Source organism: Crotalus tigris, unplaced genomic scaffold (assembly GCF_016545835.1).
Source record: "Crotalus tigris isolate CLP2741 ecotype Arizona unplaced genomic scaffold, ASM1654583v1 scf7180000017977.1317863, whole genome shotgun sequence".
NCBI classification, from domain to species: Eukaryota; Metazoa; Chordata; class Lepidosauria; order Squamata; family Viperidae; genus Crotalus; species Crotalus tigris.
Genome location: NW_024096755.1, coordinates 465093 through 492712, shown reverse-complemented (window position 1 = coordinate 492712; position 27620 = coordinate 465093). Strand labels below are relative to the sequence as shown.

Here is a 27620-nt window from a genome sequence, read left to right as displayed (position 1 = left end):
TGGGACTCTTTCTTTCTACCATTCTTTGTTCTCTTCTGAGCTCTGCAAAAGTAGCATTTCCTCTTTTGTTCATCTCTCTCTTCCCCTCAGAATCATCTTAAACTTTTTTCAAGGTGGCAAAAAAAGGTGGCAGCAAAATAAACCTTGTCTATGCAGGCCCATCAAAACTAGGGTTCTTGGCCCAAGACATCTCCAGAAACAGACTCTTAGCCAAGACTTTGGAGACTTTGGTTTTATGTCCCACTTGTAAATCTTGGTCCTGTGTATATTAGTATTGAACTCCTTGGAGCCCACAGCTACCCGCCCCTTCTATTACTTCTTGCAAGACAGCTGTTTAGTTCTTATTAGACTATCCAGAAATGCTAGCAAACTCAGTGTTTCATGTGGACATGAGCTTTCATTGGACAAAGTCATCCTTCATTGTTTCTTGACAACTGCAGTTTCTGACTTCCCTTTACTCTGTGAGGTGTTCCTCTCCTCATCTTTTTCCTAAATCCAAAGACCACTTTTAATGGACTTTATGTGCCACTTCATGTTCAATTGGGCAGTTTGTTTTTATTCATTTATTCATCCATCCATCCATTGCTGCAATTGCAAGACTCTCAACAGGTATAAATGCAATAAATAAAGAGGCTTGTCAAATAAATAAGGTAAATAGATAGCAGCCACTGCATTTTTTTTCTCTTTGCTGAATGGTTTTCTTTAAGAAAGCTCTGCAATTATAGACTTTGGTAAGGCACTGATGTATCATCCTAACCTCTTGCCAATCGTTCACAGCAACAATTACACTTCATTATGATTTGGCAGGAAACCCACATGCTCTTCAAGTTCACAGCCATTCCATGTAGCCTCAGCCTTTCCTCAAGGTTGTATTTTTCTTGTAGGCTGCCATGTGTTTGCACTTTTCCAGTTCATCAGATATTACATATTGCAACTTTGGTCTCAGCAAGCTTTTGGCAAGCCAAGTCCTCTCCTTTTTTTGGTCTTTTGCCCATCTTCAGGTATGGTAACTTATAATTTTCCTGTATGTGTTGAATCACAAAATCCACAAGGAAGAAGAACTGGTTACTCACCCGTAACTGTGATTCTTCAAGGAGACTTTTATGAATTTACCAAACCAACCTGTCCTTGTCTTTTGGGTCCAAAAAATAACATGCCACATCATTGAGGCATTGTGGCTGCCTTTGGAAGTGAGGGAATAGTTGGAAGTCCCACCATTATAAGTGTTGCATGGCAAAAGAAGGTAAGGCTCACAAAACCAGTGCTAAGGTCTGAGAACAAGTTGAGTAGGCTACAGGGCAGATGCAGAACCTGTCTGTATAAATTCACAGATAATCGTCCAGGGACTACAGTTGTGTAAGTAAGTTATTCTTCCTAGTTTAAGATTTTCATCTGCTGTATTGAGCCCTTCGTTTCATAATATCCCCATGCTCTTCTCTACACTTCTTTTTTGCAAGCTGGTTTTCCTTTCCTAATTTTTACTTTTGCTATATCTCTGCAAAGATCTTCCCAAGGCCATTTTTGTCCTCCTTGTCACATCTCTCCACAGAGATTCTTCTCTTTGGCATTTCCTTCTCCTTACTCATTAACATGAATTTTCCAAACATGAACATAATGAACAAGTTTCATCATCATTTCAGCCATTGTCTATCCACTGCAGGATGAAGATCTCTTCTGCATGTTTCCAACCAATACAGTCCTGAGCTTTCTTTTGCCAATTGGACCCGCCATACTTAATAATGTTGTTCATCCATCTTGTTTTAGGTCTCTTTCATGGACGCTTTTTATCAAGTGGGATCCATTCTATGACTGCGTTGGCCCACCTGGCATCCGTTCTTCTTGCTATGTGACCAGCCCATTTCCATTTCAATTCTTTTACTCTCTTGATGATATTGTATACTTTTGTTTGTTCTCTAATGAACAAGTATATAATATCTCTAAATGTCACTTAAAATATTTAAATAAGTGATCAGAATCTTCACCCTTTGATCTTGCTCTGATGGAATTTTGAAATTTTGCAGAAAATGGCAAAATACAGTCATTATATATGCTGGAATCACTTAATGACCACATGGTTCACTTAACAGCCACAAGATTTACTTAACAACCTCAATGACTCATTTTGTGACAATTGTAAAAATGGTTATAAAATCAAGTCAGGTCACACGGTGATCCACCTAATGATTGGAACAACTTACAAATAACATTCTGGGCTCAGCTGTGGTCATAAGTCAAGGACTACCTGCATAGTATCAACAACAGGGAATCCCATAATGCAGTGTTCTTGAGCTTGAGTGGTAATGTATCCATGTTCATCAGATATCTGATATCATAAAGACAAGGGAATCCTGGGAAATCACTTACTGTATATTAAGCTCTCTAGCATAACAGTATGATACATTGCTGTTGCACTATTCAAGGGATTAAGAAAGGAGCAAAGGATTGCTCTTAGGGATTGGTTCAGCCAGATCTTCCCGTTGTTACTAGTACCCGGGAAATGAAGAACAAAGGTGGCAACAAGGCAAGGATCAGAGAAGATTATGAAGGAAAGCATTCAAAACACTCTTAGCGTCTGATTACCCTGAGCAAGTTACAAACAGGGCTCATTTCTGAACACAGCTTGATAACCTAGGAATTAATCCACAGGAGATTTAGCTGCAAAACTTGGATATAGAGTCACTGGGAGTTTTCTAAAGGTTTATCTCTTCAAAGGGAGATATTTAGGCCCAATTTTATTTTTAAAATGTATCTTTTAGCTATTCTTTGTCCCTGATGTCTCCTTATCTGAACAGGAAAGATCTTTTACACATATTCAGAAGTACTTACTTCCAGTTTTCCATGTCAACCCTGCTATCTGAGCTTTAAGCAAAAGATAAGGAAAAAGAGGAAGTGTGTGTGTGTGTGTGTGTGTGTGTGTGTGTGTGTCTATTTGTGTCTTGGTTTTTACTGTGTATTTTCTTCCACAGGATATATGGGTGGTGTTGGAGCTGGAAGCTTCCCAAGCAATGGGATGCAGAATGGATATGGCAACGGTAAGAAAGACTAGATTGTTTCAAAAGAGGCACATGTAGGTATTATGCAAGTAAGCCTCTTCATAGAGTTGTACTAATGATAATATACTCATGGACTTGCATGTAAAAATTCAGCACGTGCCAACTTCTAGTCAAGATAGGAGGTGGGTCAGAGTGACCAGTATTGAGCTAAGGAGCAATAAATTTTTTATAAAACTGCTTCTTTGGACACACTATTATGTACAGATTCCCCTTTCATTTTCCTCTTTGTTTCCATTTCTGCCATCTTGTTTTGGGATACTTGAGATACAGGTTTTGGGATACTTGAGATACATTCCTCAACCAATGTCCAGAATTTCCATCATAAATTATTGCGGCCATAAGTCAAGATAGACTCAATTTTACAACCATTTTTAAGTGAATCATCACTTCACATTGAGTGAACCAGGATCATTAAGCAAATGCCACAGTTGTTTGTGGAGTTTTGCCATAAATCAACAAAAATGGTAGCAAATATTAATCATGTGACTGCAGGATGCTGCAGTCAGTCACAAATGTGAATCAGTCACCAAACATTCAAGTTGCAATCATGTGAACATTGGGCTGCTGTCACAGTCAGAAGTGCAAGGACTAGTCATAAGAGCAAGGACTGGACATTTTTCAGTCACTAAACAGATGGTTGTAAGTTAAGGGCTACCTGTACCCTGGTTTTTCACAAAGCAGATAAAAATCATGGCTGCATTTCTCTTTCATGCAAACTGCTCCTGGTTTTCCCTGGCATCATTAATTCAGAAATATAGAGAGCTGCATAATGAACAAAAATGTTTTGCACATCACTTGCTGCAATAAATAGGTATGTCCAGAATGTGGCGCTGTTGACCAATGTGTTAAAAAAATAAAAGCTGTCTTTATCTGAATTCAGCTGCTTTAGAATACACAATAGATTGTGGCATGGGTTTCTAGCTAGCTAGACAAATGACATCTTCTTTTACTTTTTCAGGTTATGGAGCTGGAGCCAATGGATTCCCTCTTGTTGGAGCTCAGCCAGGTGGGAATGAGGATGGACAGCATTAATTTGTTTTTCTCCTTTCCTCCAAAGCACAGGTCGGCAACCTGCGGCTTCGGAGCCGCATGTGGCTCTTTGAGCCTTCCCCTGTGGCTCCCAGCCTCCTCTGCCTTTGCAGAGAGAGACAGAGACAGAGAGAGTCAATTGCGCTTCCCTGCTTCTCTCTCTCTCTCTCTCTCTCTCTCTCTCTCTCTCTCTGTGTGTGTGTGTGTGTGTGTGTGTGTAAAAGAGAGTGCACTCACAGTGTTCCCAGAGGAGCTGAAAAGCTTACTGGGCGGAGCTCCTCCCCTTGCTGCGTCTCTGCAGGAAGCAGGAAGCAGGAAGGGCAGGAGAGAGCTAGCTAGCCCAGCTAGGCTGACTCAGGAATTCTGGGAGTTGAAGTCCATGAGTCATAAAAGAGACGAGGTTGCTTACCCCTGAACTTGTTGGACAATAGCTTGAAGCTTGCCAGGTGAGCAGCAGATAGGAGGGGGGGAGAAAGAGAGAGGGAGGGGGAGAGAGAGAGAGAGAGAGAGTGGGGGAAGAGGAGTGGCAGACCAAGGGCAGATAGAGAGGGAGGGAGGGAGAGAGATAGAGAGAGACCCTTTTGACATCTAAAATGAAGATAACACTGCATATATCCTTTTTTTAACCTGTGTGTGTATGTAATTTTATTCTCTTAAAGCATTCTCTTGGTGATCATTGTTTTAATAGTATGGATATTCCCAAGAGTCATATTTTTACTTTTATTTTTAATGTGTGTGTGTGTGTGTGTGCGCACACACATACATACACACACACACACACACACGCACACACACCTATAATAAAGGTAAAAAAGGATATATGCAGTGTTATCTTCATTTTAGATATCAAAAGGGTTTTGCGGCTCCCGGTGTTTTGTTTTTGTGGGAAACGGGTCCAAGTGGCTCTTTGAGTGTTTTGGGTTGCCTACCCCTGCTCCAAAGAGTTTAGAGAACCGTTTTAACATAACAACTGATAATGGAGGGTAGGTTAATCAGATGGCAAGCTGCTTAAGCCTTCTGGTCAAGCTGATGACAAAGGCCATATTTGAATATCGATTACTCACGTTCAAATTCAGCAGCTGTCACCACTGCACTATATTGGTAGTGATGGGGAAATCCATTTGGGACCGAGATAGTATGAAGAAACCAAAGAGTAAGAAAGAAATGGGCTACAGAATTTGTTATCAATCATGGATCTCTAGCTCAATGTGAGAGCTTATTTGGGTTATTGTGTGCTTCAGCCAAGAAAGTGTGACAGTTAGGGAGGCAGCCATTTGAGCAGGTGAAAGTGTAAGCAGCATTAGTTGAAGGTGCAAGGCAATTTACATGAGACCCAGACAAAGATACTATCTCCCTTCAGTGAAGTTCAAGGTTCATAGCAATAAAAAAATGCTCCTTTGACTATGGCTCAAGGTTAGAATCCCAGGTCCAGTCACTAATATAGCTAATTAAAAGGATCGAGTAATATACCAGTTTCCCATGATGTCTTGCAATCCTTGCAGTTGTAATCCCAGCCTATCTAGAAGGCAGAAGGCAGGAATATCTAATATTCAGCTAAAAGAGATGGCCTACTGTTCCAGTGAGATTTATAATTAGACAGATCAGCATTTTGCAAGAGCAAATGTGTTGATTTCACACATTGTGCTAAGCCATGGTTCATTTCAATCATGAGTTTTGAATAAACCACATTGGGCTAAGCCACAAACCATTGATTCCAAATGTCTGCAGCTTTTACCTTAGACTAAATGATAAACTATGTCTGCAAAATATACCAGCTGAGTACAAACTACCTCTAAATTAACTAGACTATGGCGGCAAATTCAGTCAGTCAATCCACAAATTTTAATCAGGGCTACAATGGGAATAGGCTTTTCCTGCCATGTCTTTGTTGTACCAATTACTAGTCTGAAATTATCCCAGTACCATATAACCCCGATTCATTTTATGAGGCATTGTGTAGCTCAGGAGTGTCAAACTGTCAGCCTGCAGGCCAGACGCGTCACCTGGAAGCCACATTCACCCCATTGCCGGCAATGGCAAAACCTGCCTGATATGTTGTGTGATGTCGCAAATTTGACATGCCTGGTGTAGCTCCAAAAGGAGAAATTTGGATGAGAAAATAACATAAATTATGGTTCATCACACAGTCAACCACAGTTCAGACTGGATTTGGCATTTTTATCCACCTATCAAAAATTATTATTATGTTTTATTTATTTGAATTTTTAGCGTCAAAGGCATTCTTACCCCATCACTACTGTGGTCTCAGGTTGAAACAAGGATTCCCTGTAAATATATTGGCTTTAAAATGCAGATGATCTTATTCTAGTTCATTCACACTCAGAATTATCGTAGTGTGGTGTGATGGCTCAGCGATTAAGACCCTCGGCTTTCTGGCTGGAAAACTTGACAGCTCAGATTCGAGACCCAAGCAGCAAGGTGGCTCCCGTCCTTGCCCCAGCTCCCATCAACCTAGCAGTTTGAAAGCATGCAAATGCGAGTAGATAAATAGGTACCACTTTGGTGGAAAGGTAACAGTGCACTGTGATATCATGCTGGCCACATGACCGCAGTAATGTCTTTATACAGCACTAGCTCAGTGGCCCTTGAAACAGAGATGAGCACTGCCCCCTGCATTCAGCAACTTCTTCTTCTTTTTGTGCCATATCCATTACTGGATGTTGGTGATCATGTTGGCGATCCTGTTTTTATCAGCAGCCGCACGAAAAAGTGCTGCTGAGTTTTGTCCAAACCAGTCCCTTAGATTTTGAAGCCATAATGTTCTTCTTCTGCCTGGACCTCATTTGCCTTCAATCTTTCCCTGGAGGATTAAATGGAATATGCCGTATTTTTCTGGGTGTTGCATCACATGTCTGAAATATTCTAATTTTCGTTTTTTAATTGTTTTGATGATTTCCTTGGCTTTCCCAGGTGGCTGATCACCTCCTCATTTCTGATCTTGTCAACCCAGCTTATAACAGCCGCCTGTAAATCCACATTTCAAATGCTTCTAGTCTCTTCAGGTGGCCTTCTGTCAGCAACTAGCCGAGTCAAATCCACAGGGACTCATTTACCTTTACTCTCAAAACTAGTGTTCCCAGTTTCTCCTATTATTTACAACTGTAGGGTTGGGGAGTGAATACTTTCTTCAGTTTGAAGAAAGTAGATTTTGGGAAATATTCATATTTGCAAGAAATTAATCGCAATCGGGTATTGAATCATTGAATCAATGCAGGATCCAATCTGGGTCGGTGAGTGGTATTTATAGTGTCTGTTATATGTGGCTTTTAGATGTTGATTGGGGTGTGTTGATGGCTGGCTTTTAAGTTATAAACTATCATTTTGCTTGTTTTGCCCAGCCCTTACCCTCTAAGTACTTAATAGGCTGGTGGTAAATCAGCATTCCTGTTGATTGACAAGTGGCCTGTTTCCCAGGCTTCAATACCACAGGCAGAACAGCACACACCCTGCTAAAGAAAAGTTTCCCTGAGGATGGGCTCCAGCACGAGTCCAAAGCTCGGAAGACTAAACTTCTTCTGGTCCCGGTGACCGACTCAGATTGGATCCTGCAACATTATCCTGCGACACATGTATATTTGCTTTCATTCATTGAATCTATGCTGAGATGTAGGCCATGTTTGCAGATGGTAGCTAACCACATTTTAGCCTCACTTTTGTGCAAATTCAGCTGATATGTCTTGTTTAAATTCCAGGATGTTATGTAAATCCAGAAAATTAGGTTAATCGAACAAACCATAGTTATGATGATGGCTTAAGTGTGTCATGTGAACACAATCTTTAGGCTGGTTTCATTCACAGGTGTCCAGATTCCATATGGCGGTCAGCTAGGCGGTTCAGCTGCTGCTGCTGCCGCCTTGTCCAAGTATGGAGGTGAGTCTCCAAGCTATGACAGAATGAAGAGCAGCATTCCTCTGCCACTCCCTGGCAACCCAACAAACCGTTGTGCAGCTTAAAGTTAGCTAAGTGGACTTTGCCAAGTGCTTAGCAAGTTCTGAGCACCAAAGATCTCATCTTGGAATGGCCTGAGCAGAACTACATTGACCATTATTCTGGTTTTAAGCCCTTCCATCATGACTTCCTTCCAAAAAATCATATTATTTGAAGAAGGCAAAGATCAATTTTTGTGGAATAGCCACACATCTCCTCAAGCTTCTTTCTCAACAGTGGTGTCCTCCAAGGTACTGGATAGAAAACCACTGTGGATGATGGAAGTTTTGATCTGTTAGCAAAGTGCCACATTGGGGACAGCTGTCCTAGAGCTTCAGATTCCTGGAAAGAAGGAATACCTATTCCATTTAATTTAAATTAAAGGTGTAGTGTGGGAGCATTTGCAGATTTGTCTTAAGACGTGGGAAGATGGCTACAGAGGGACTGGGATTGTCTCTGTTCCAGTTAATCTTCTGACTGCCATCTCTATTACAGGGGCTGGACAACTTCCATACAGAGGACAACCACAGCAACCAGAAGCTACCGGCCTAGGAGATTATGGTGCTGGCAGATATGGTGTGTGCAGAGCAGAATGAATTGTACTGGGATTATTTTTACACTATATAAGAACAGAAAAATAATATATATTTAAATTTAACATAGCATTAAATTTAATGCTAAGTAACTCAAGGTTTAGTCTTTTTAAAGATCCCAATTTTTAGACGTTAGAAAGGTGTTCTACTTGTAAATAGAGTAGAAGATTTGTAGGCAAAGAGATATCTTTCCAACTAGGTAATGCTTCTAAGAACTGAAATGATTATTCCAAAAATGTTATAGGTGAGTAGAGTTATACTTTTATCATCAATATGGGGAAGAGGTCCAACACATAAGGGCGAAAAGGGTTATTCCAATTGAATTTCTCTTCTGGTCAAAGACAACAATAATAGAGTGGCATTCCTAGGAAATGCATTAAAGAGTTGTCTTCTTAGAAAGCTACTGTAAACTGAAGTTCAGGAATAGACTGCCTGGTGCAGGACATTCATTTCTTTGTAAATCATATCTCTTGCACTGAAACTAAATATTTCCTTCTTCTAGGAGACCCCAGCCAGCTGCCATATGGTGCTCAACCTGCTGGTCTTGGAGTTGAGGGTAAAGCAGGACCATTTGGTAAGACTGTTATGGAAATCTTTTCCTGCATTCCTCTGGTTGTTTTGCAATTGTTTTCCAGAATTCTAAATTATCTTTGATAGATATCCTGCCCTTGGTTTACATTTTTTTTCAGACACCTGGATCAACTTATGGTCTAATGCTTTCAATATGACATAGTGGGATACAGCAACTTCCTTTGCTATACCAGTAATATTGGTTAGTACAAAAGTGATCAGGGCCACATGTCACACACACCCCATCTTTCTCTACAATCACTTCATTTTTCTTCTTTGTTTGTGTGTGTGTTTTATTTTTCAAAATTAAATAAGGAAATGGAACAGTAGGTTTTAAGAGCTGAACAGCTCCTTAAATTCCTCCAAAACACATGAATTACCCTCCAGATGACAATCTGAAACAGGGGGGGTTAAGGACCCTCTTAAATAGGAGTAATTTGTCCCCCAGGGGCTCCTTCTCTAAACTGCTACATTTTAAAAAAGGGAAAATATACCAAAGAAAGAACAGCCCTTTGGTGACATCAGCAGATGGCTTCATATGTCCCCAAAAGTTTGGAGACTGTATTGCAGCCCCTATCTCCTTCACTCTAGGTAGGATCAGGCTATATGATTACTCCTTGCCAATATGGGCTTTGGAAGGAGAAAGCTCCTCTCCCTACTTAGTAGAAAGATAATGCTGCAGGCCAAGTCTACTATGTTGCAAGGAACCCTTGTAGATATGACATCAACCTCAAAATCCCTAGATTACATCTGGAGAGTCCTGTGCAATATAAAAAATTCTTGTATCTGTTGTTTTAAAATTTCACTTTCCTGCTTTTTGGTCTCTTTCACCCAGGTGGGCCACAAGTAGGATATGAATCCCAGCGTGCCCAGGCAATAGGATTGGATGGTAAGAAATTTGATCTCCTACAAACTAGGATGGAAATAGGAATTTAACAATAGTTCATCTTGAAAAGGCAAAAGTATTCATTATCATGTCTTCCTGAGAGTCTCAGTGTGTGAGTGACCAAGTTAGAAAACACTTACTTAGCATATGATTGATGTAATAAAGGAACACCATTTTACTCTGCCTCTTTCTTTTCTTTCATACCCCAGGGCAACATTTTCAAATTCTGAGATGTTAGGTTAACCTGTTAAAACAAGCCCAGAAAAAAAAGGAATTATTCTGTTTTAAATGAATGATATATTATACTAAGATTATGCTTTCTCGAATAAACTGCAATCACCTAAGTTTATACACCACACTGCTATAAATCATGATTTGCAAACCAAAGTGGTTGAATTTATTAAGTCAGATTGAACCCATAGCTGATAGAATGTATCTGCCTCAAACACCAGATGTGTAACTTTTGACATCACATTTGTTAAAATACAATTTAAATAGCAAAATGGCTATTTTCTCTCAAATGAAATAAATTCTCCCATCCAAAAGAACTGCAAATTGCCATTCCCCCAGTCCGCTCCAGAAACAAATGGAGAGAGAGAGGAGAGAGAGAGAGAATTTTGTGTCTACATAAAGCTTTCCCTCTGCAGATAACTGTGTTATTTCTTTCGATGACTAGCTGCTGTTGATAGCTCAACTAGACCATTCAAAGAGGACAGTCTGTTCAGTGCTCCTTAAGTCTTGTATTATATATGGAAATATACTGTATTGCCTGAACTGGAAGAATAGAAGAAGTTGCCAGCAGAGTATCTCAGGAGACTGAAATATACTTCCATTGAATTTTCAATTATCCTATTTTAGATGGAAAACATAGATTCTATATGGATAATTGAAGATCATTATTGGCAAGTAATGGTTAACAATACTTTTTAGATTCCCATTCCAAGGATCAAAGTTTCCAGGAGGGGAGCATAGTGACAGGGCATTTGATGTGATTTCCTATCTTGTATGTTTTCCCCTTTCTATTTTTCCATCCTTTGCAGGCAACGGAAATGGACTAGGATATTTGAACAGTAGAGACCTTCAAGCTAATGGACTGGGGGCAGGTAAGGTTGTGAGCCTTCACACACACACACACACAGAGAGAGAGAGAGAGAGAGAGAGAGAGAGAGAGAGAGAGAGAGAGAGAGAGAGAGAGAGAGAGAGAGAGAGAGAGAGAGAAAGAGAGAGAGAGAAGACTCTTACTCTTCATCCTGCTGCTGGTTATGTAATTAGCATTAGAGTGTTCTGACAGTCTTAATCTTTTCCCTTTGTCACATGATACTAGCTTTATCTCACTCTAGCCTATGATTTAAACAGTCTTATGCTGATTTTAACACTAACTCTGCTAAAGTCAACACAGAACCATGATGGGCAATAGACCTTTTTTTTTTTTTGCACTACCCACCCCCGTTTAGATAGGTGTATTTATTTGATCAAAACATCTTTGATCAATGGATCCTGGAAAAGTCCCTGTATTTTAGGTGAGATGCCATTAGCTGTTCATCAGCCGGTCAGCAAATATCCTCACTATTATCAATAAGGACATTTCAGTAGCCAATCAGAGTGATAATAAGAACCAGAACAGCACATCAGTATCTCATCAAGACGTGGATATAAAAAGAGTATTGGCTGAGCTAAGTTAAGGATCACTGGGGAGGAAAGGTTCATAATACCATTGAAGATTATCTTGCCTCTTTTTTTTATCTGGCAGGTGGATATGGCCCCCTTGCTGCAGGGCAAGCCCCAGGAGGATATGGTAGTCTGCTAGGCCCTGGACAGCCACTAGGAGGATATCGTAAGTGGCACCACAGTTCTGTTTTCCCATGTTTTTTACTCATTTGCTAATAGCCTAAAACTTGCCTGAAATAATTTCCAGATTTTTGGAATGAGCAATTATTTTTCAAACTGTGTGTCTGGGTAATTCTGGAGTCTTTCAATATAAGATCCTTAAGGACTGTATTCTTTAATATTTTTATATCTAACTGCTTGAAGGAACCACCAGGCGATTTAATAAAAAAATGAAATTCATAATAATCAATAAGCTAGTATTAAACAAAGCATTGTTCTTTAAAGGTTTTAGTGTAATAACATAAAGGAAGCTTTATGGTGATCAGTAGGAATACCCTTTGGAGAAAGCAAGTGTTTGTCACTTAAAGTTTTAAGTGAAGCATATTATATGTTTACTCAGTGGTACTTCCTAATCTAAGGACTATTGTTGAGAAGGCTCGTTTTATACTGTATAGCTACTTCCCACATTTCAGACCTCTCTGCTTACCTGAGTTCAGGTAAGGTTTATGTGAGAATCAGTATGATCTAGTGGTTAAAGTACCAGAAATTAGGAGACTGAGTTTTAATCTGGCTTTAGGCATGAAAGCCAGCTGGGTGCCTTTGGCCAGTCACTCTCTCTCTCTTAAGGCCCAACTCACTTCACAGGATTATGGTTGTGGGGAAAAGTAGGAAGAGGAAAGAATATTGTATATATTATGTTCACCTCCCTGAGTTACTTGTAAAGTAATAAAGATGGAATATTTTTTTTAAAAAAAACCCTACAGATTCAAGCATAATAAATCCTTCTACCCAACAGCAACCAACTATAACCCGTGAAACAATGAAAATCAGAGCACAGTGCTCTTATTTGCCTCTGCCCCCCCCCCTTAAACGTATAGGAACATCGTTCAAAAATAATCGATTTCCAAACACACTTTCAAGTACAGCCCTACAAAGAGCACTTCATGATCAGTTAATCTGGATGTTGCCAAAGCATGAGTGATAGGACCCTCATCTGATGGTGGACAAGCTGCCATTAAAAGCACTTCACACTTCTGTGACTGGGAAAGATTTGAAAATGTACTTGGCATGTCATTGGGAGATCTATATGGCCGGAATATTGAAACCTATTTACATCTTAGTTGCTGCAAAATATGGGCCAGACATCTCTGCAGACTTCCTGGGCTTTTTTAGAAGGCAAATCCAGCTTTCTGAAGGCAGGTTTCCCTCCCTAAAGGTTTTCCTACTATTATGCTACCTTCACAAGATGATACTATTCCACCTTACAAGCAGTTTTAGATAGTTTTAATTGCTATATGTATCCTTTTTTTCTTTCAAATATAATTTTTAACTGAACACAAATATGATTTCAGGAATCCCAGTGATTTAGCCCTGCCCTTAGCACAACAAAGCCTTGGACTGCAGAGATCATCAAAATTAAGCTATGCTTTCATCAGAAGAAAATTTCATTTTTGTTGTTAATGCTATTAGCATAGTCTCCTCAATTGTATTTGCATTTCATTTCGCATTCATATTTTTTGATGTACATCCCACCTTTTAGAAAGCATATAAAAGCAACTGTGTTACTCGTTTAACAACTGTAGCAAGGCCTTGGAATACATGAGCCAATCAGGGCCCGATCCCAAATTACTATGGGCCCCAGAACTCCCTACCTCATTTCTATTGCGCTGAAGACCATATTGTGAAAAGCTAGCACATCAGCCATTTCCCCCAACATCTGCACTATTATCTATGGATGTACAGAGCTACAGATATATATTCTTAATAATGCCTGCTGACAGGCAGCATGAACACAGATTTGCTTGTGGGATAGAAGAAAGATCAACCTGCAGCAACAAAATCCCCTTATCATTCCACACAAAAGAGAAAGGGGGAAAAAATGCTAGCATAGCCACCAATCCATGACAGAAAACTATTCTGCATCCTATGAATCCTAGTCATGCTGCTGTTCCCAGAGACCATCAGTCCTCTGACTTATTGCAATGGGAATTATTACCAGAGCATAATATATTTGATATACTTTGAGGCTACCCCTTGGATAGAAATAGAAAATATCACTTTAACCCCGTTACAGCTAAAGATGGCTTCGGTTTATCTCACTCATGGGCTGGGGATTGAGATGAAGCCAACTTTACAGGGATGTGATAGAAAAACAATGTTTCCAGGACGTGTTTATGTTATGATTAGACAGATGTTAGGAAAGTATGGTTAAGTTGTTTGTATTCATCTTTTGGAATGCTGCAGTTTGCACACAGATATGAAAGTGTAACATTTGTTCATATTATTAAATAGTAAACTTCTTAGGATTATAAAGAAGTATTAACAATCAAGAATATGATGTAAGAGGAACAGAAGAAAAATTCATTGTCCAGAGGTAAATCTTTTGGTATCTTTTTTTCTTTTGGTTTAGGAGGGAAGGAATCAAAGTATGGAATGGGAAATGGCTACAGAGGTAAGATTTAAGAAGATGAAATACATATATCTCCTATTATGTTGATTTTCTGTTCACCTTCATACCCACCATCAGCCAAAACATGCATTCTGACTGCATTTCTAGGTATTTATGTAAAATTAAAAATTCCATACAATCATCAAAAGTTGCGGTATATTTAAATCTTCACTAGGTTCCTAAGTTATAATGTGATTTATTTATCTTGTGGGTGAAACCAGCTGTTGTGATTTGCAAAACATGTGTGAAGCTAGCTGTTGTGATCAACAAACCATGGTTAAAACAAACATAACTGGTGTATTATCTTAAGCAAATCACTGTCCTGAAGGCTCTGGGATTTCAGCTTAGGTGAAAAGTATTAGGGATTGCTAACAGAAATCAGTTATATATTTCAGCATCATTGAAGGAAGTAATGATAAATATATTATTACTGTTTAAAACAATACTATATTTATGCTTTTGAGTATTTTCATTTGTTAAAAAAATGTACTGGATTATGGAATACCATATACGCAAGGAAGGTGAATAATTTTGAATCAGAGAAGTAGATTCCTTGCTAATTATGTGAGGAATAGGACTGACATTTCCAAAATCATCTCATGCTGTCCTGCAATCAGTCTCTGTAAATGGCAAAGCTGGAAAATAAAATAATGGTTCCCTTGTCTTCACTCTTTCCTAGGCCGCTGCTCTTCTGGAAAATGCTGAAAGACAATATTGCTCTGCAGAACTTCCAACAGCAAGATCTAACATTCTAGGCAATCTTTGGTGCTAAATGTAAAGACCAACAACTGCATTCCCAATATAAATGACTGTGTCTTTTTCTTTCTCTCTGTTTTATTTTGTCATTAGAAACTTTTCATTTTTTAGAAAAACATTGCATGTTAGTTTTTAAAGCTTTGGTCAACTATATTTTCCACGGACTAATAGTATTTCTGTGACTGTACTACACAAAGAGTTTGAGAAGCTAGAAATTGCTTTCCCCCCCCCCCCAAGACATACCCTGTGAATTCCACAGATTAGGAGGCAGTCTAGAGACGTTTTTCATCTAATTATATGTCTGGAGGCCCAGACACCAATGTCTTTTTACATAAGAATAAATCCACCATTCTCAGTGTCTTGCATATTTGTGGTATCCTTGTTCAGCCTTGTATATTTGTGTATATTTTTTTAAAAATCCTACTGAATATCTTCTATTGCTGTGGTTTCCATAAACTAAATATATTATGCAGAAACTAAAAGCTTACTGCTTAATTTCTTCAATATTTTCTAGATGCTACATAAATGTATTACATTATTTCTAAACATGGCATTCTAAAACTGATACTATGGAATCTAGAAATGTTGGCATCTTCAGATTAATTATTGGATAATAAATCTTTTTTCATTTCTTACATTAAAGGATAAACAGTACTTGCTTGTTGCTGGCCACTGGAAATATTTATATCTATTGCCATCATAATTTGGACCATTAGCATTTTCAGCTTCAGAGATACTTAAATGATTAGAAGAGATGATTAAATCTTATGAACCCCATTAGTCTTTATACATTTTATTAATCATTTTGATATGCACATTTTTAAAAGGAATTAGAGATCCATATCTAAACAATAGGAAACCGTCTTAACCTCTGTATCAAAAATGTCAATAGACCTAATTTACAAAATATTTACAAAAATATTTTGTACTTATTGTACCCCATTGCATTTGTGTAGAAAAGAAACAATAAATCATCATGCTAGAGTGGAAAGGGGAATGCTGCCTCATTGAAACAGGTTTTTCCACTGTTCTAAAATTTTTATACTGTGGGAATAAGTCATATACCCATATGAATTTGTGTCTGAAAAGTAGTTTAATACTTTCATGCAACTATATTCTTTTGATCAATATATCTGTTATAAGATAATAGATGGCTAGACAATGTATCTCATACCTTTCTTATTGCTGAGACTTGTCATTCAACATTGGAAAGATACACGTACATATACATGTATATGTAATAATACATATATATTTATTTATATTGCTTATATCAACTTAGTTTACTACTAGGCAGCCACCCCACACAAAATGAAACATTTTGCATACAACTGACAATTAACATAATAACAAATGGTGTTATATCATATTATATCATATTATTATATATCTTTATAACTCAAAGGGGCTTACATAATGTTCCTGCCTGTTTTCCACACAACAATCCTGTGAGGTAGATTAAGATGAGAGAGAGTGACCAGCCCAAAGTCACCTAGCTAGATTTCATGCTGAAGAGAGAATTTGAGCTATTTCTAATCCAGCACCTTAACAAGCGGCTCTCTCTTTCAAACTTCACAGTTTGCAAACTATCTTAATAATGGCACAAGCAAAAAGGGTAGTCTCTATTTTTTAAAATTATTCTTACTGTTTATATCCTATGTTTTAATATATGTTAATCAATTTTTTTAATCAGATGCTTTTTTCCCTTTTCTCTTCAATTGTGTCTGATTCTCAGAGACTACTTGGACAAGTCCCTGCAGTTTTCTTGGCAAGGTTTTTCAGAAGTGGTTTGCCATTGCCTCCTTCCTAGGGCTGAGAAAAAAATTACTGGCCCAAGTCAATCAGCTGGTTATGTGCTTAAGACATCTCCAGGTTTCTACCCTAATGCCATAACCACTATAACCAAAACTGGCTCTCAGGCTGGTTCCCAATTACTTAGCAGTTGTCAGCTGCTCTATTTCTTTTTCATCCACATAAACCGTTATCAATCCAAGAGCATCTGCTGTACCGCAGACAATATATTTTAGAAATAAATACTTGCAATTTTAAAAATTTGTAGTACAATCCTGAATCCCACTAATACAAATGAATCTTTTTTTCCCACTGTGACAGCATAGCGTAAATATTGTGGAGTTTTAGATTCCCCCCCCCCAATGCTATTAATATTCTTTATCGACGAAATAAGGCTTTGCTGAAATGAATAGAGAGCCTGCCCTAACACATCCTTGTTCAACATTTTATTAAAGTTTCACTACAGAATACTGATCATAGCAAATACGTTATCTTTTAGCTAAGGCTGCTGTACTGTATTTTTACGCCACAAAAGTAGGCATAAATACACATAACCTTCAGTTCTTTGCCGCCACTTGGTGACAGTCCTGAGTTTTTCAGCACACGATGAAATTAGATACAAAACGATGGCTCTGAGAGGAAAAAAAATAACCGTCTTTTAGGAGATTCGTGAGACAAACGAAACAAAGGACAGGTGAATCTGAAGACCACAACAGGTGGCAATTATAAAAGCCAAATTCGGTTGCCAAGCGCGCGCGGATATCGAGTCTCTTCGGTGGAGTTTTTTTTGTTTTTGTTTTTTTTGAGCGCGGGCGTCTGTGCGTACGCGTCGCGATTATGACGTAAAGGCGGAAATGGGCGAGGCCGTTTGGAATTTTGGCGCGAGCGCGGAGCGTTGGGTGCCTTCTCGGAAGCTTGGCGCGCTCCTCAGAGGAGGGGGAGGCGGTGGTAGGACTGAGTGAAAACAGGGTTGCTGCTCAGTGAGAATCCGAGTTTTTCTTCTTTCGCGACTCAGGGGATTGGGACACAGGAAGAATTTAAAGAGGTAAGAGAACCTGCGAAGTTTTTCCAAGAGGGAAGGGAGATGGGTGGAACTGACTACTCTTGTGCCGACCTCTGTTGAGGAAAGGCTGCAAACAACTCGCCTGATGCTCTATGACGAAGATATAAATCCGTCGCTGTGTTTGTGAAGGGGAATGGGGCAGATAATAATAAGAAGGAGGAGAAGAAAAAGAAGAAAAAGTAGTGCTTTCCCCCCCCCCCCAAAAAAAGGTGCCGGAACTCACACATGTCATACAACCTGCCTTGCCTACCCTACAAGGTTCCATCCAAAAAAGGTGCCAGAACTCCATTCTGGGCGTTCTGTGAGAAAAAAAAGCACTGATGATGATAATAAATAAAGTTGAAAGGGACCTTGGAGGTCTTCTAGTACAACCCTTTGCTCAGGCAGGAAACCCTGTATACCATTTCAGATAAATGATTGTTCAGTCTCTTAAAAACTTCCAGTGTTGGAGCATTCACAACTTCTGGAGACATTTGTTCCACTGATTAATTGTTCTGTCAGGAAATTTCTCTTTAGTACAGTGGTTCTCAACCTTTTTAATGCCGTGACCCCCAACCGGTCGTAAGTCGAGGACTACTCAACCGGTCATAAGTCGAGGACTACTCAATTGGTGCAGCAGCGTTTGCAGAATGGGACTTTTGGCGGGCTCAGCAGGGCAGCGACAGCCTGGACAATTCCCATTGACTTTTGAAAGCCAATAGAATTAGATTCTATTCAAGAGAGTCTATTCTATTGGCTTTCAAAAACCAATAGAATAAAAGGGAGTAGCACAGCTAAGGAAAAGGGGGAAAAAATGGCAGACTGCGTTGTTTGGCAACCCCCGTGAAATGGTCGTTCGACCTCAAATGGGGTCCCGACCCACAGGCTGAGAACCACTGCTTTAGTACTAGATTGCTTCTCTCCTTGATTAGTTTCCATCTGTTGCTTCTTGGTCTACCTTCAGGTGCTTTGGAGAATAGCTTGACTCCCTCTTTTGGCGAAGGGGGGTGCTGTGATTTCATCAGGAAGGCCTCAAATTTTAGGCTTCATTGTTAACATTTTAAAAGGCAATATTAGTACATCTGATTAATATATAGGGGTGTATGTGTGCGTGTGTGTGTATCAAGAACCATTTTAAAAATCCGAGTCCCAGGTACATTTATTTGTAAAACAGAAGGCATATCAATCTCTGGAACAGAAAATATATTTTGCACTGAGCTTTCATTAGCCACTGCTAACATTATCAAAGAGTAAACCAACATTGGAGAGACATTGTTTTAATTGTGTGTGTGTGTGTGTGTGTATCATACGTATATGTATGTGCAAGAGTATGGGTGTATGTGTATGTGTGTGTGTATATATATACATACACATATATACATATTCTTTTGAGAATAGGCATCAATTTAATTTTTTTAAAGTGTTCCAGTGTGTTCACAGAAAAAAAGTGACAAAGATTATCTTATCTAACATGACACTCTGGGCCTCTTCTTTTATGTGTAATAAAGCTTTTTTTTTTTTTCTTTTAGCCAAGGTCTTTTCTTTTAGTATGTGAGAACTTGCCTTTTCAGCAACCGTAAATAAAAAGCATATTCTCAAAGTCCTTGAATACACTTGCAACTTTCAAGGAAGATATTAACCTAGCTGGGGAAAAAATAATATAATCCATGAATTGGTCATTTGTGGAATGTTGTTTAGAATCAATATTTTCCATTGTTCAAACTTCACATGCAATAATGTATTTTACTGGTTGATCATTTATTTATTGACTTATCACATATACTGAATGTATCATTTGTTTCTTTACTCTAAAAAAAGACTTGCTGCCACCCACCTGCCCATCCCAGGTAAAGGTGTTTTCTCTCTCAAATTCAGGGAATAGATCCTCAGCTTCATGCACATTTGGGTGTGTGAGTTTTGAGGCAACACCCAGCTTCAAATCTCCTCTTAGCCAAGGAAACCCATGAGTGGCTTTGGGCCAATAATTGCCTCAGCCCAACCTGCCTCAGGGTTGTTGTGAGGTAAAAATTGGTGGAAGTTCTTGGTATACCCCTTAAGCTCCTATTGCAGCTTATTCACCCTGCATGTGCAAATAATGCCATTCCAACAGTATCATTTCTATGCCGCTTTAATTAGGTGTGGGTTCAGTTTCTATTGTCTCTTTCAAATACAGCCACAATCAAGTTGGCTCCAGATTACAGGAACTGGAAGTTACTCCAGCTTTAGAAATTCAGCTATTATGTAAGTTATATTATCTAAGTTTTCCCTTGTGTGTTAGATATTTTCAAATTGATGTCATTCAGACTACTGGATGACATCTTTCATCATCCCCCCCCCCGTTAACTGCCAAATGGCTAAGACGAGGGGATGTTTGTCCAATACTTCAACAAAAGGAGATCAGATCAGCTAGAAGGGTTTCTTTCTTATGCTTTAGCAGATGGCAACGTTTGCTTCATTTTGTGAAAGCTTGGAAGCTAATCAGCGGTTGTCCTAGTTAGTATTTGTATGGGAAGTTATTAGATAGTGCTAGAGTTGTTGGTTAAATTGGAAAATCATCCTTGAAAGAGGCAATGGCCAACCACTTTTGAATTATTACTAAAAATACTGCATGGATGGATCCATGTTCTATTGTTATCAAGAGATGAACTCAACTGAAAAGTAACTTTGCCTTTGTGTACTGCCACAAATTGTAAGAGTGCAATTCTCTTCCAAAAGAGATTTATAATCTAGATTTAAAATATTAGAGGAAGAGAAGGCAAATTAAGAATAGGTAGTGGAAAATACACATATTTAAGTTTTGTTTATTTTAGTCACATTAGAGATTGGAATTAAAGGAGATTAAAATTTCCATGAACATAGCTTTGAAAAGGGACTTGCGGAAAAAGATGACTCAATAAAAATTCACATAATACATTGTGCCATGGATTACCCAATCATATTTTAATCAAGCCAGTGTTTTAGTTTTGATAATGTTATGCAAACCCACAACATACTTTGAATTTAAGTCAATCAAAATTAACCATGAGACAATATGTTGTGTGAATATAGCAAGAGGCATTGGGAAGAATTAATCCCAAGTATATTAGCATTAACACAAATGGGTAGAATCATGTGAGAAAGCAGAAAAGTTTCAAAAATTTATGACTAGTGTATTAGGATTGGAGAAACAAATGTTCCTTTTTCATCTGATGTGTTATTAATGAAAAAGTGGACTTTTTATGGGTATGTTGGATAAAATGTTTAGTTTTTTTTCAAGGGGAATCAATTTAGTGATAATAAATAAATTGAGTGAATGATTTGTCCATTGTGTCTTTATTTAACTCTTTCAAAAAGTTAGAGTACACAGTTCTTGTACATATGAATTCAGTTTTATATGCATTAGAATTTTGTAAAATAATTCAGACTTTAAAAAGTGACTCATAGAGTAAGTTAATGTTCTGGAAAAATCTATAGGCCACACCCCATTATAAGTGAATTAATCATGTGGGCTAGAGCAGTGGTCTCCAACCTTCTAGCTTGGCAGATCGGCGATGGTAGCAGTAGGGAGATGGAATGGTTTTACGCACGCACTTGCCGCTTTCACAAATGCAGCTTCGTGTGCATGTACTCAGTCGCCCACCACTTCCACGGTCTGGTTGCAAATGGGCTGCGGATTGGAGGTTGGAGACTCTTGGTACGAAGAAAGCCATAGAACTAACTTTAATATAGGTGATTCCAATAATCACTGCATTTTTGTTACCCAATAACTTATACCCTCTAATATTGTAATAATATGTGGGAAAGACCTTGAAAACTGGGGCAACGAGATACTGCCTAATGTTTGGATAAAAAAGGACATAACTCACAGCTGGATAGTGGACAGAGAAAGAGACTCAGAAGAGACCCTTCCATAGCTTCTGGGGCTGTAAAGAAGACAGTGGGAGATTTGTACTTTCTGACCTGCAAGATTTTGTTAATACAACATAATACAATACTTTGCAATAAAGTAGAATTAGTTTATTGTATCTGGTCATGTTTCCTGTCTGGTCTACCTGGAAAGGTGGACAAATATTTTTGGGAGATTTTCATCATATTTCTTGGCATATGCCAACATCAGAGCAGGGCAAATGAAGAATTGCTGGAAGAGGAAATTTAGAAGAAGGTGATTGATCAGGGACAGACAAGCTAAAAGGCTTAGTAATGGAGTAACTTCAAATGGTCCCTGAACAAATATAAGTTAAGGAAGGGCTACCTATATTATGGACCATTTTTTAGATTGCAGATAGTTTTTCAATTTGAAGATAAGGAGGAGTATAATGTAATGTGGAAAATTGGGAGTACAAGCAACAGGATTAGTGCACAGTATTTTTAAGCAACAACTTAATCCCCATCTTCTACTTCAGATTTGTAGTTCTGTTACAAAAGTATTCCTTTTAATGCAACTGCTTCTTTTAAATGCCTCTTTTAATGCCTATAACAGCCTTGTAAATTTTTATTTTACTCTGGGTGGAGTCCAGTGATCATTCTATTATCTAGAAATGTTCGTTGGACCATTTTTATAATATTTTATAAAATATTTTGGTGAGACTTGCTACCATATTTTGGTGAGATTTGCTCCATAGTATGCAGAACATAATCAGCTTCATAGCTACATTTGAAGTCCTACTCTTAGTCTGATGCTCTTAGCACTGTAAAAATATAGTTTGTGTCTTTTAAATATTATACACAATTACAGTTGCCATGTTGGATAAGAGAGCATGTAGTGCATTCTATAACCTTTATCCTTTAGTAAAGGTAAAAGAGTCCTTGCAGATTTTACTCTGCTAGTCATTGCCAACTATAAGGGGCAGTGCTCATCTCTGTTTCAACCCATTGAGCAAGCAGTGTCCGAAGACATTTCCGCAGTCAGGTAGCCAGCATGACTTAACAGAGCACTGTTACCTTCCCACTGAAGTGGTACCAATTTATTCGTATTTCATAATTTCAAACTGCTAGTTGTCAAGAACTGGGGCAAGAACATGAACTCACTCCGTCACATGGCACTTGAGTCTCGAACCTGGGTTGTTGGCTTTCCAGCCAACAAGGTCCAATGTCTTAACTCACTGAGCCACCATGCCCGCCCCTTACCCTTAAGTAATCGCCACTATTTTTATTACAACTTATCCCCGAAAAGTATATATGATTACTTCTTTTTTTAAAAAAAATTCAAGTACTTTATGATGGATTATGTAAGCAAGGAACTGGTGGAAAAAAACAATACTTTGAAACTTTTTATATTGTTTGTTCAGTTTATAGTTCTGCTCAGTGGTGGGATTCAAATATGTGAACAACCCCGGTTCTCTGTGTGGATGCCGCTTCCAGAAATCCATTCTGGACCTGGGCAACAAAAAATTAGCTACCAGTTGTGTGAACCAGCTGAATCCCACATTTGAATGTCACGTCTCTTATCAGGAATCACTAAGAAACTTCATGACTGTTATTGATGGATCCTGGACAGCTGCAGCAGACAGATAAATCCATCTTACCTGAAATACTTTTCAAATAGTCAGAATTTAGAGATAGCAGACCACAGAGCATTGATTTTCTCAGATGGAAATCTAGTGCTGATTGAAAAGTATGGTCATTATTAAAGCTTTTGGTTGATAAGCGTTTTTTAAAGGATAAAATAAAGAGAATCTTACTGCAAAAAGAACTGAAAACATAGAAATTATTAATATCAAATTAAAGGCTGTTTTTAGAATTGTAAGCTAGAAATAAAGAAGCATCAGTTTGTGCCATAGCAATACTAGAGGTCTTACAAACTAATGTTTCTAAATATGCTTACTTTATTCCTTCTATTTAGCCTTTTAAGTGCTTCTAACTAAGGAAGAAATAAACAAAGCAGACAGATGCATAGCTAATAAACTTTATAGGTTTGACTATTTATATTAGCTCTATGAATTTTATAGTTTTGTTAAATATATTTACTTACCTACATTCATACGAGTTAAGGTGAAAAACATAAGGATGCTTATTACATTTTATTGGATTTTTTTGTTTTCTTTTTATTTTTCATAATGTATCTTTCTCTTTAATATGCTATTACATTGTGTGAAAAGATGGTTTAAACTCAATATATGTCATGATCTATGTTATTCCAGTTAGGTTAAATATGAGGAATAGTTTGTAACTGCTTATATTCAGTTTTTATGATTTATGAATCTGAAGGAAAATGCTCAATAGCTTAGCACCAAAACTTGATGCTTTCTGGTTTAGACTATAAAGGAAAATATTGCATAGTATTACTGATTACACTTTCTATTTTCAGACATGCCAGTACCTCTTGACTGTTCAAGTGCTGAGTCTCAGTTGAGCCATACTCCTCTGCCAGTGCCTGCCTTCTTCAGGGAAGCAGAATGCAGTTTTTCCATCAAAAAGACCCGCCAAGCCCTCAGCTATACCCTTCCTCCACGGCCACGCCACAAGAGCACATTAACTGTGAGCCGAATTTTCTCTGACCGCCGTCTGCAGCCTTGGACTAAGCTCCAGCCACATAGTGTTTCCTTCCATAGTTTGCACAAGCAGCAATCACTTCTACATAGTCATCTGTATGATGCCTCTAAAAGAGAGTTGTTTTTCAGGCAATGCTTCCAGAAACTGAGCTGTTTGGGACGAGGATCTTTTGGAGAGGTATATAAGGTAAGTGGTCATCAAGTAATGATTAATGGCTTAAAATACGCGTACAGAAATTAATGGAGACTTTAATGGATTTTAGTTGGGACAGCTAAATGGAGATTCCACATTCTGTAGGGCTATGTGGGACTAGATAAAAAGTATTGTCATCACATTCCATTAGTAAACCTCTTTGAACCATGTGGAAGACAATTCAAAAAAACAAATTGAACTTTTATTTAAACAGCAGATAATTTCCTATATTTCAGTGTAACTTGGTAATCCCGTAGAAATTTTTGCATTTCAGATTACAGTATTTAAGTACTTGTGATTTAATTTTGGCTGCCTTAGCAATTAGAACAAATAGAACATTTATTTGCAGTCTCATTACATGATATAGACCAGTGGTGGCGAACCTATGGCATGTGTGCCAGAGGCGACACTCGGAGCCCTCTCTGAGCATGTGCGCCATTGCCCCAGCCCTGCCTCCCACCACAGCCCCCTCACCAGCAGCCCCCTGGAGGAAAGTGGCCCCCAGGTGCGGCCTGCACAGAGTAGTACAGCCAAGGACATAGCCAGGTAGCACGGACAAGACTTTGCCCTCACGCCCCATAGTGTGCAGATGCTGTAGGGTGTGGGCGGAGGGCGTGGCTGCCATGGCACTGCAGGACTGCCTGGCTGATCTGCGGTGGGCCATGGAGGCGGTCTGTGGCCCTGCAGATAGGCGGGGCATGGGGCGGAACAGGCAGGGTTGGAGGTGGAGCGGGGGCAGGGAGTAGTTTTGGGGCACTTGGTCTCTAAAAGGTTCGCCATCACTGATATAGACATTATTCCCTGTCAGAGAAAAAGAATGTTTTTGGCACAATGGTACCACTCCTCACTAACAATGTTGGGATTATCTGGTAGGATTCTTTAATTTAAAGCCAAGTTCCTCCCCATTCTCTCTTATAGGTACGGTCTCAGGAAGATGGTCAATTGTATGCAGTGAAGCGTTCTGTAGAGCCTTTCCGGGGTGAGGGTGATAGGCAGCGCAAATTGGCTGAGGTGCGCAAGCATGAGCGTGTGGGGCACCATCCCAACTGTGTGAGCTTTGTACAGGCCTGGGAGGAGCGTGGTCAACTGTACATCCAGACAGAGTTGTGCCCGGGCACCCTGTTGCAGTACTGTGAGGAATGTGGGCCTCTGTCCGAATGGCAAGTTCAGGCCTTTCTCTGGGATATGCTTCAAGGACTGCGCCATTTACATGATCGTAACCTTCTACACATGGATATCAAGCCAGCTAACATCTTTCTATCATCTACCAATGTCTGTAAGCTGGGCGACTTTGGGCTAATGCTGGAGTTGGACTCTGGGGATCTGAAAGATGCTCAAGAAGGGGATCCACGATATATGGCCCCGGACCTGCTCCGTGGAGAATATACCAAGGCTGCTGATGTCTTCAGGTGTGGGGTGTGATGAGAAGGTGGGGAGCTAGATTTTCTGGTGCCAGGAATGGCCACTCTTGCATAATTTGCTCCTTTGCCTCATATGTTGCTAACAATGGGTATTAAAAATCAGTGATATGATTTAATAGTGCTGCCTGCTACAGTTACATGATCTATGTCTTTCTGCCTTCTCAGTCTAGGCATAACTATCCTAGAAATTGCCTGTAATATGGAGCTCCCCAATGGAGGTGAAGGCTGGCAGCAGCTTCGACAGGGTTATTTGCCTCCAGAATTCACTGCAGGTGAGCAGCAGTATAGGGGACATCTCTGTGTATAATATTTACAATGCAAGAATTATGCTGGCAAGCAGGCAAACTAAAAAGCAGAATAATCAAGTAAAGAAGCCACTGATATGAAAAATTCAATATGCCACATAATTAAAGATAGGTGACTGACTCTTCCTACCTACTTCAGGTCTCTCGGTTGAGCTGAAAAAACTTCTAGTTGCCATGTTGGAACCCGATCATTTTCTCCGGCCCTCAGTGGAGATGTTGCTTAATTCTAGTCTCATGCAGAAAACTGAGAAGTGGCGAAAACTCATGTTGTTAGCGCAATCTGGAATCCAGCAGGGTGTCTCCATGTACAAGGTAAGCATGAATTTAGCCAGATATTGTTATGGTCCAAATTGTACAGCAACCTTTAACCATATCCTCTTTGGTGACTATTCATTTTTATGTTATGTTTGCTTCATAATGGAGTAATAAACCTTTTAAAAATAAATAAATACCACACAGGGATGCCAGAGCACTTTTTTCCTTATAACTATAGTCATGGCTTCTGGTTTTTTTAGCTTTGTTGTTGTTAATTGCGAAGTCGTGTCCGACCCATCGCGACCCCATGGACAACATTCCTCCAGGTCTTCCTGTCCTCTATCATCTTCTGGAGTCCATTTAAATTCACACCTACTGCTTCAGTGACTCCATCCAGCCATCTCATTCTCTGTCGTCTCCTTCTTCTATTGACCTCAATCTTTCCCAGCATTAGGCCCTTCTCCAGTGAGTCCTTCCTTCTCATTAGGTGGCCAAAGTATTTGAGTTTCAACTTCAGGATCTGGCCTTCTAAAGAGCAGTCGGGGTTGATCTCTTCTAGGACTGACCGGTTTGAACGCCTTGCAGTCCAAGAGACTTGCAGGAGTCTTCTCCAGCACCATAGTTCAAAGGCCTCAATTCTTTGGCGCTCAGCCTTTCTTATGGTCCAACTTTCACAGCCATACATTGCAACTGGGAAAACCATGGCCTGGACTATACGCACTTTTGTTGGCAGGGTGATGTCTCTGCTTTTTAGTATGCTGTCTAGATTTGCCATAGCTTTCCTCCCCAGGAGCAAGCGTCTTTTAATTTCTTGGCTGCAGTCCCCATCTGAGGTGATCTTGGAGCCCAGAAAAATAAAATCTGTCACTACCTCCATTTCTTCCCCATCTATTTGCCAGGAATTGAGAGGGCCGGATGCCATGATTTTGGTTTTCTTAATGTTGAGTTTCAAGCCAACTTTTGCACTCTCCTTCTTCACCCGCATCAAGAGGCTCTTTAGTTCCTCTTCACTTTCTGCCATTAGAGTGGTAT

The 27620-nt window shown here is 39.2% G+C and overlaps 2 protein-coding genes across 3 annotated transcripts in view; both read left to right on the top strand.

Moving 5' to 3' along the window:
• Positions 1-15770, top strand: part of LOC120309033 (spidroin-1-like) — a 36750-nt gene extending 20980 nt beyond the window's left edge. The window contains exons 10-19 of the mRNA XM_039345823.1: positions 2967-3032; positions 4012-4059; positions 7902-7973; positions 8526-8606; positions 9126-9197; positions 10029-10082; positions 11120-11182; positions 11830-11913; positions 14317-14358; positions 15035-15770. Of these exons, the coding sequence (XP_039201757.1) occupies positions 2967-3032; positions 4012-4059; positions 7902-7973; positions 8526-8606; positions 9126-9197; positions 10029-10082; positions 11120-11182; positions 11830-11913; positions 14317-14358; positions 15035-15060 (608 nt within the window). The 3' untranslated portion in view covers positions 15061-15770. The remainder of the gene's footprint in view (positions 1-2966; positions 3033-4011; positions 4060-7901; positions 7974-8525; positions 8607-9125; positions 9198-10028; positions 10083-11119; positions 11183-11829; positions 11914-14316; positions 14359-15034) is intronic.
• Positions 15771-17287: 1517 nt separating this feature from the next.
• The window catches only part of PKMYT1 (protein kinase, membrane associated tyrosine/threonine 1), a 17979-nt gene continuing 7646 nt past the window's right edge, over positions 17288-27620 (top strand). Inside the window, exons 1-6 of one of the 2 annotated variants that reach the window (XM_039345821.1) lie at positions 17288-17947; positions 20118-20185; positions 24231-24601; positions 25526-26016; positions 26194-26300; positions 26473-26645. In XM_039345821.1, the coding sequence (XP_039201755.1) occupies positions 24233-24601; positions 25526-26016; positions 26194-26300; positions 26473-26645 (1140 nt within the window). In that variant the 5' untranslated portion in view covers positions 17288-17947; positions 20118-20185; positions 24231-24232. The remainder of the gene's footprint in view (positions 17948-20117; positions 20186-24230; positions 24602-25525; positions 26017-26193; positions 26301-26472; positions 26646-27620) is intronic. The other variant, XM_039345820.1, reaches the window with a different exon arrangement.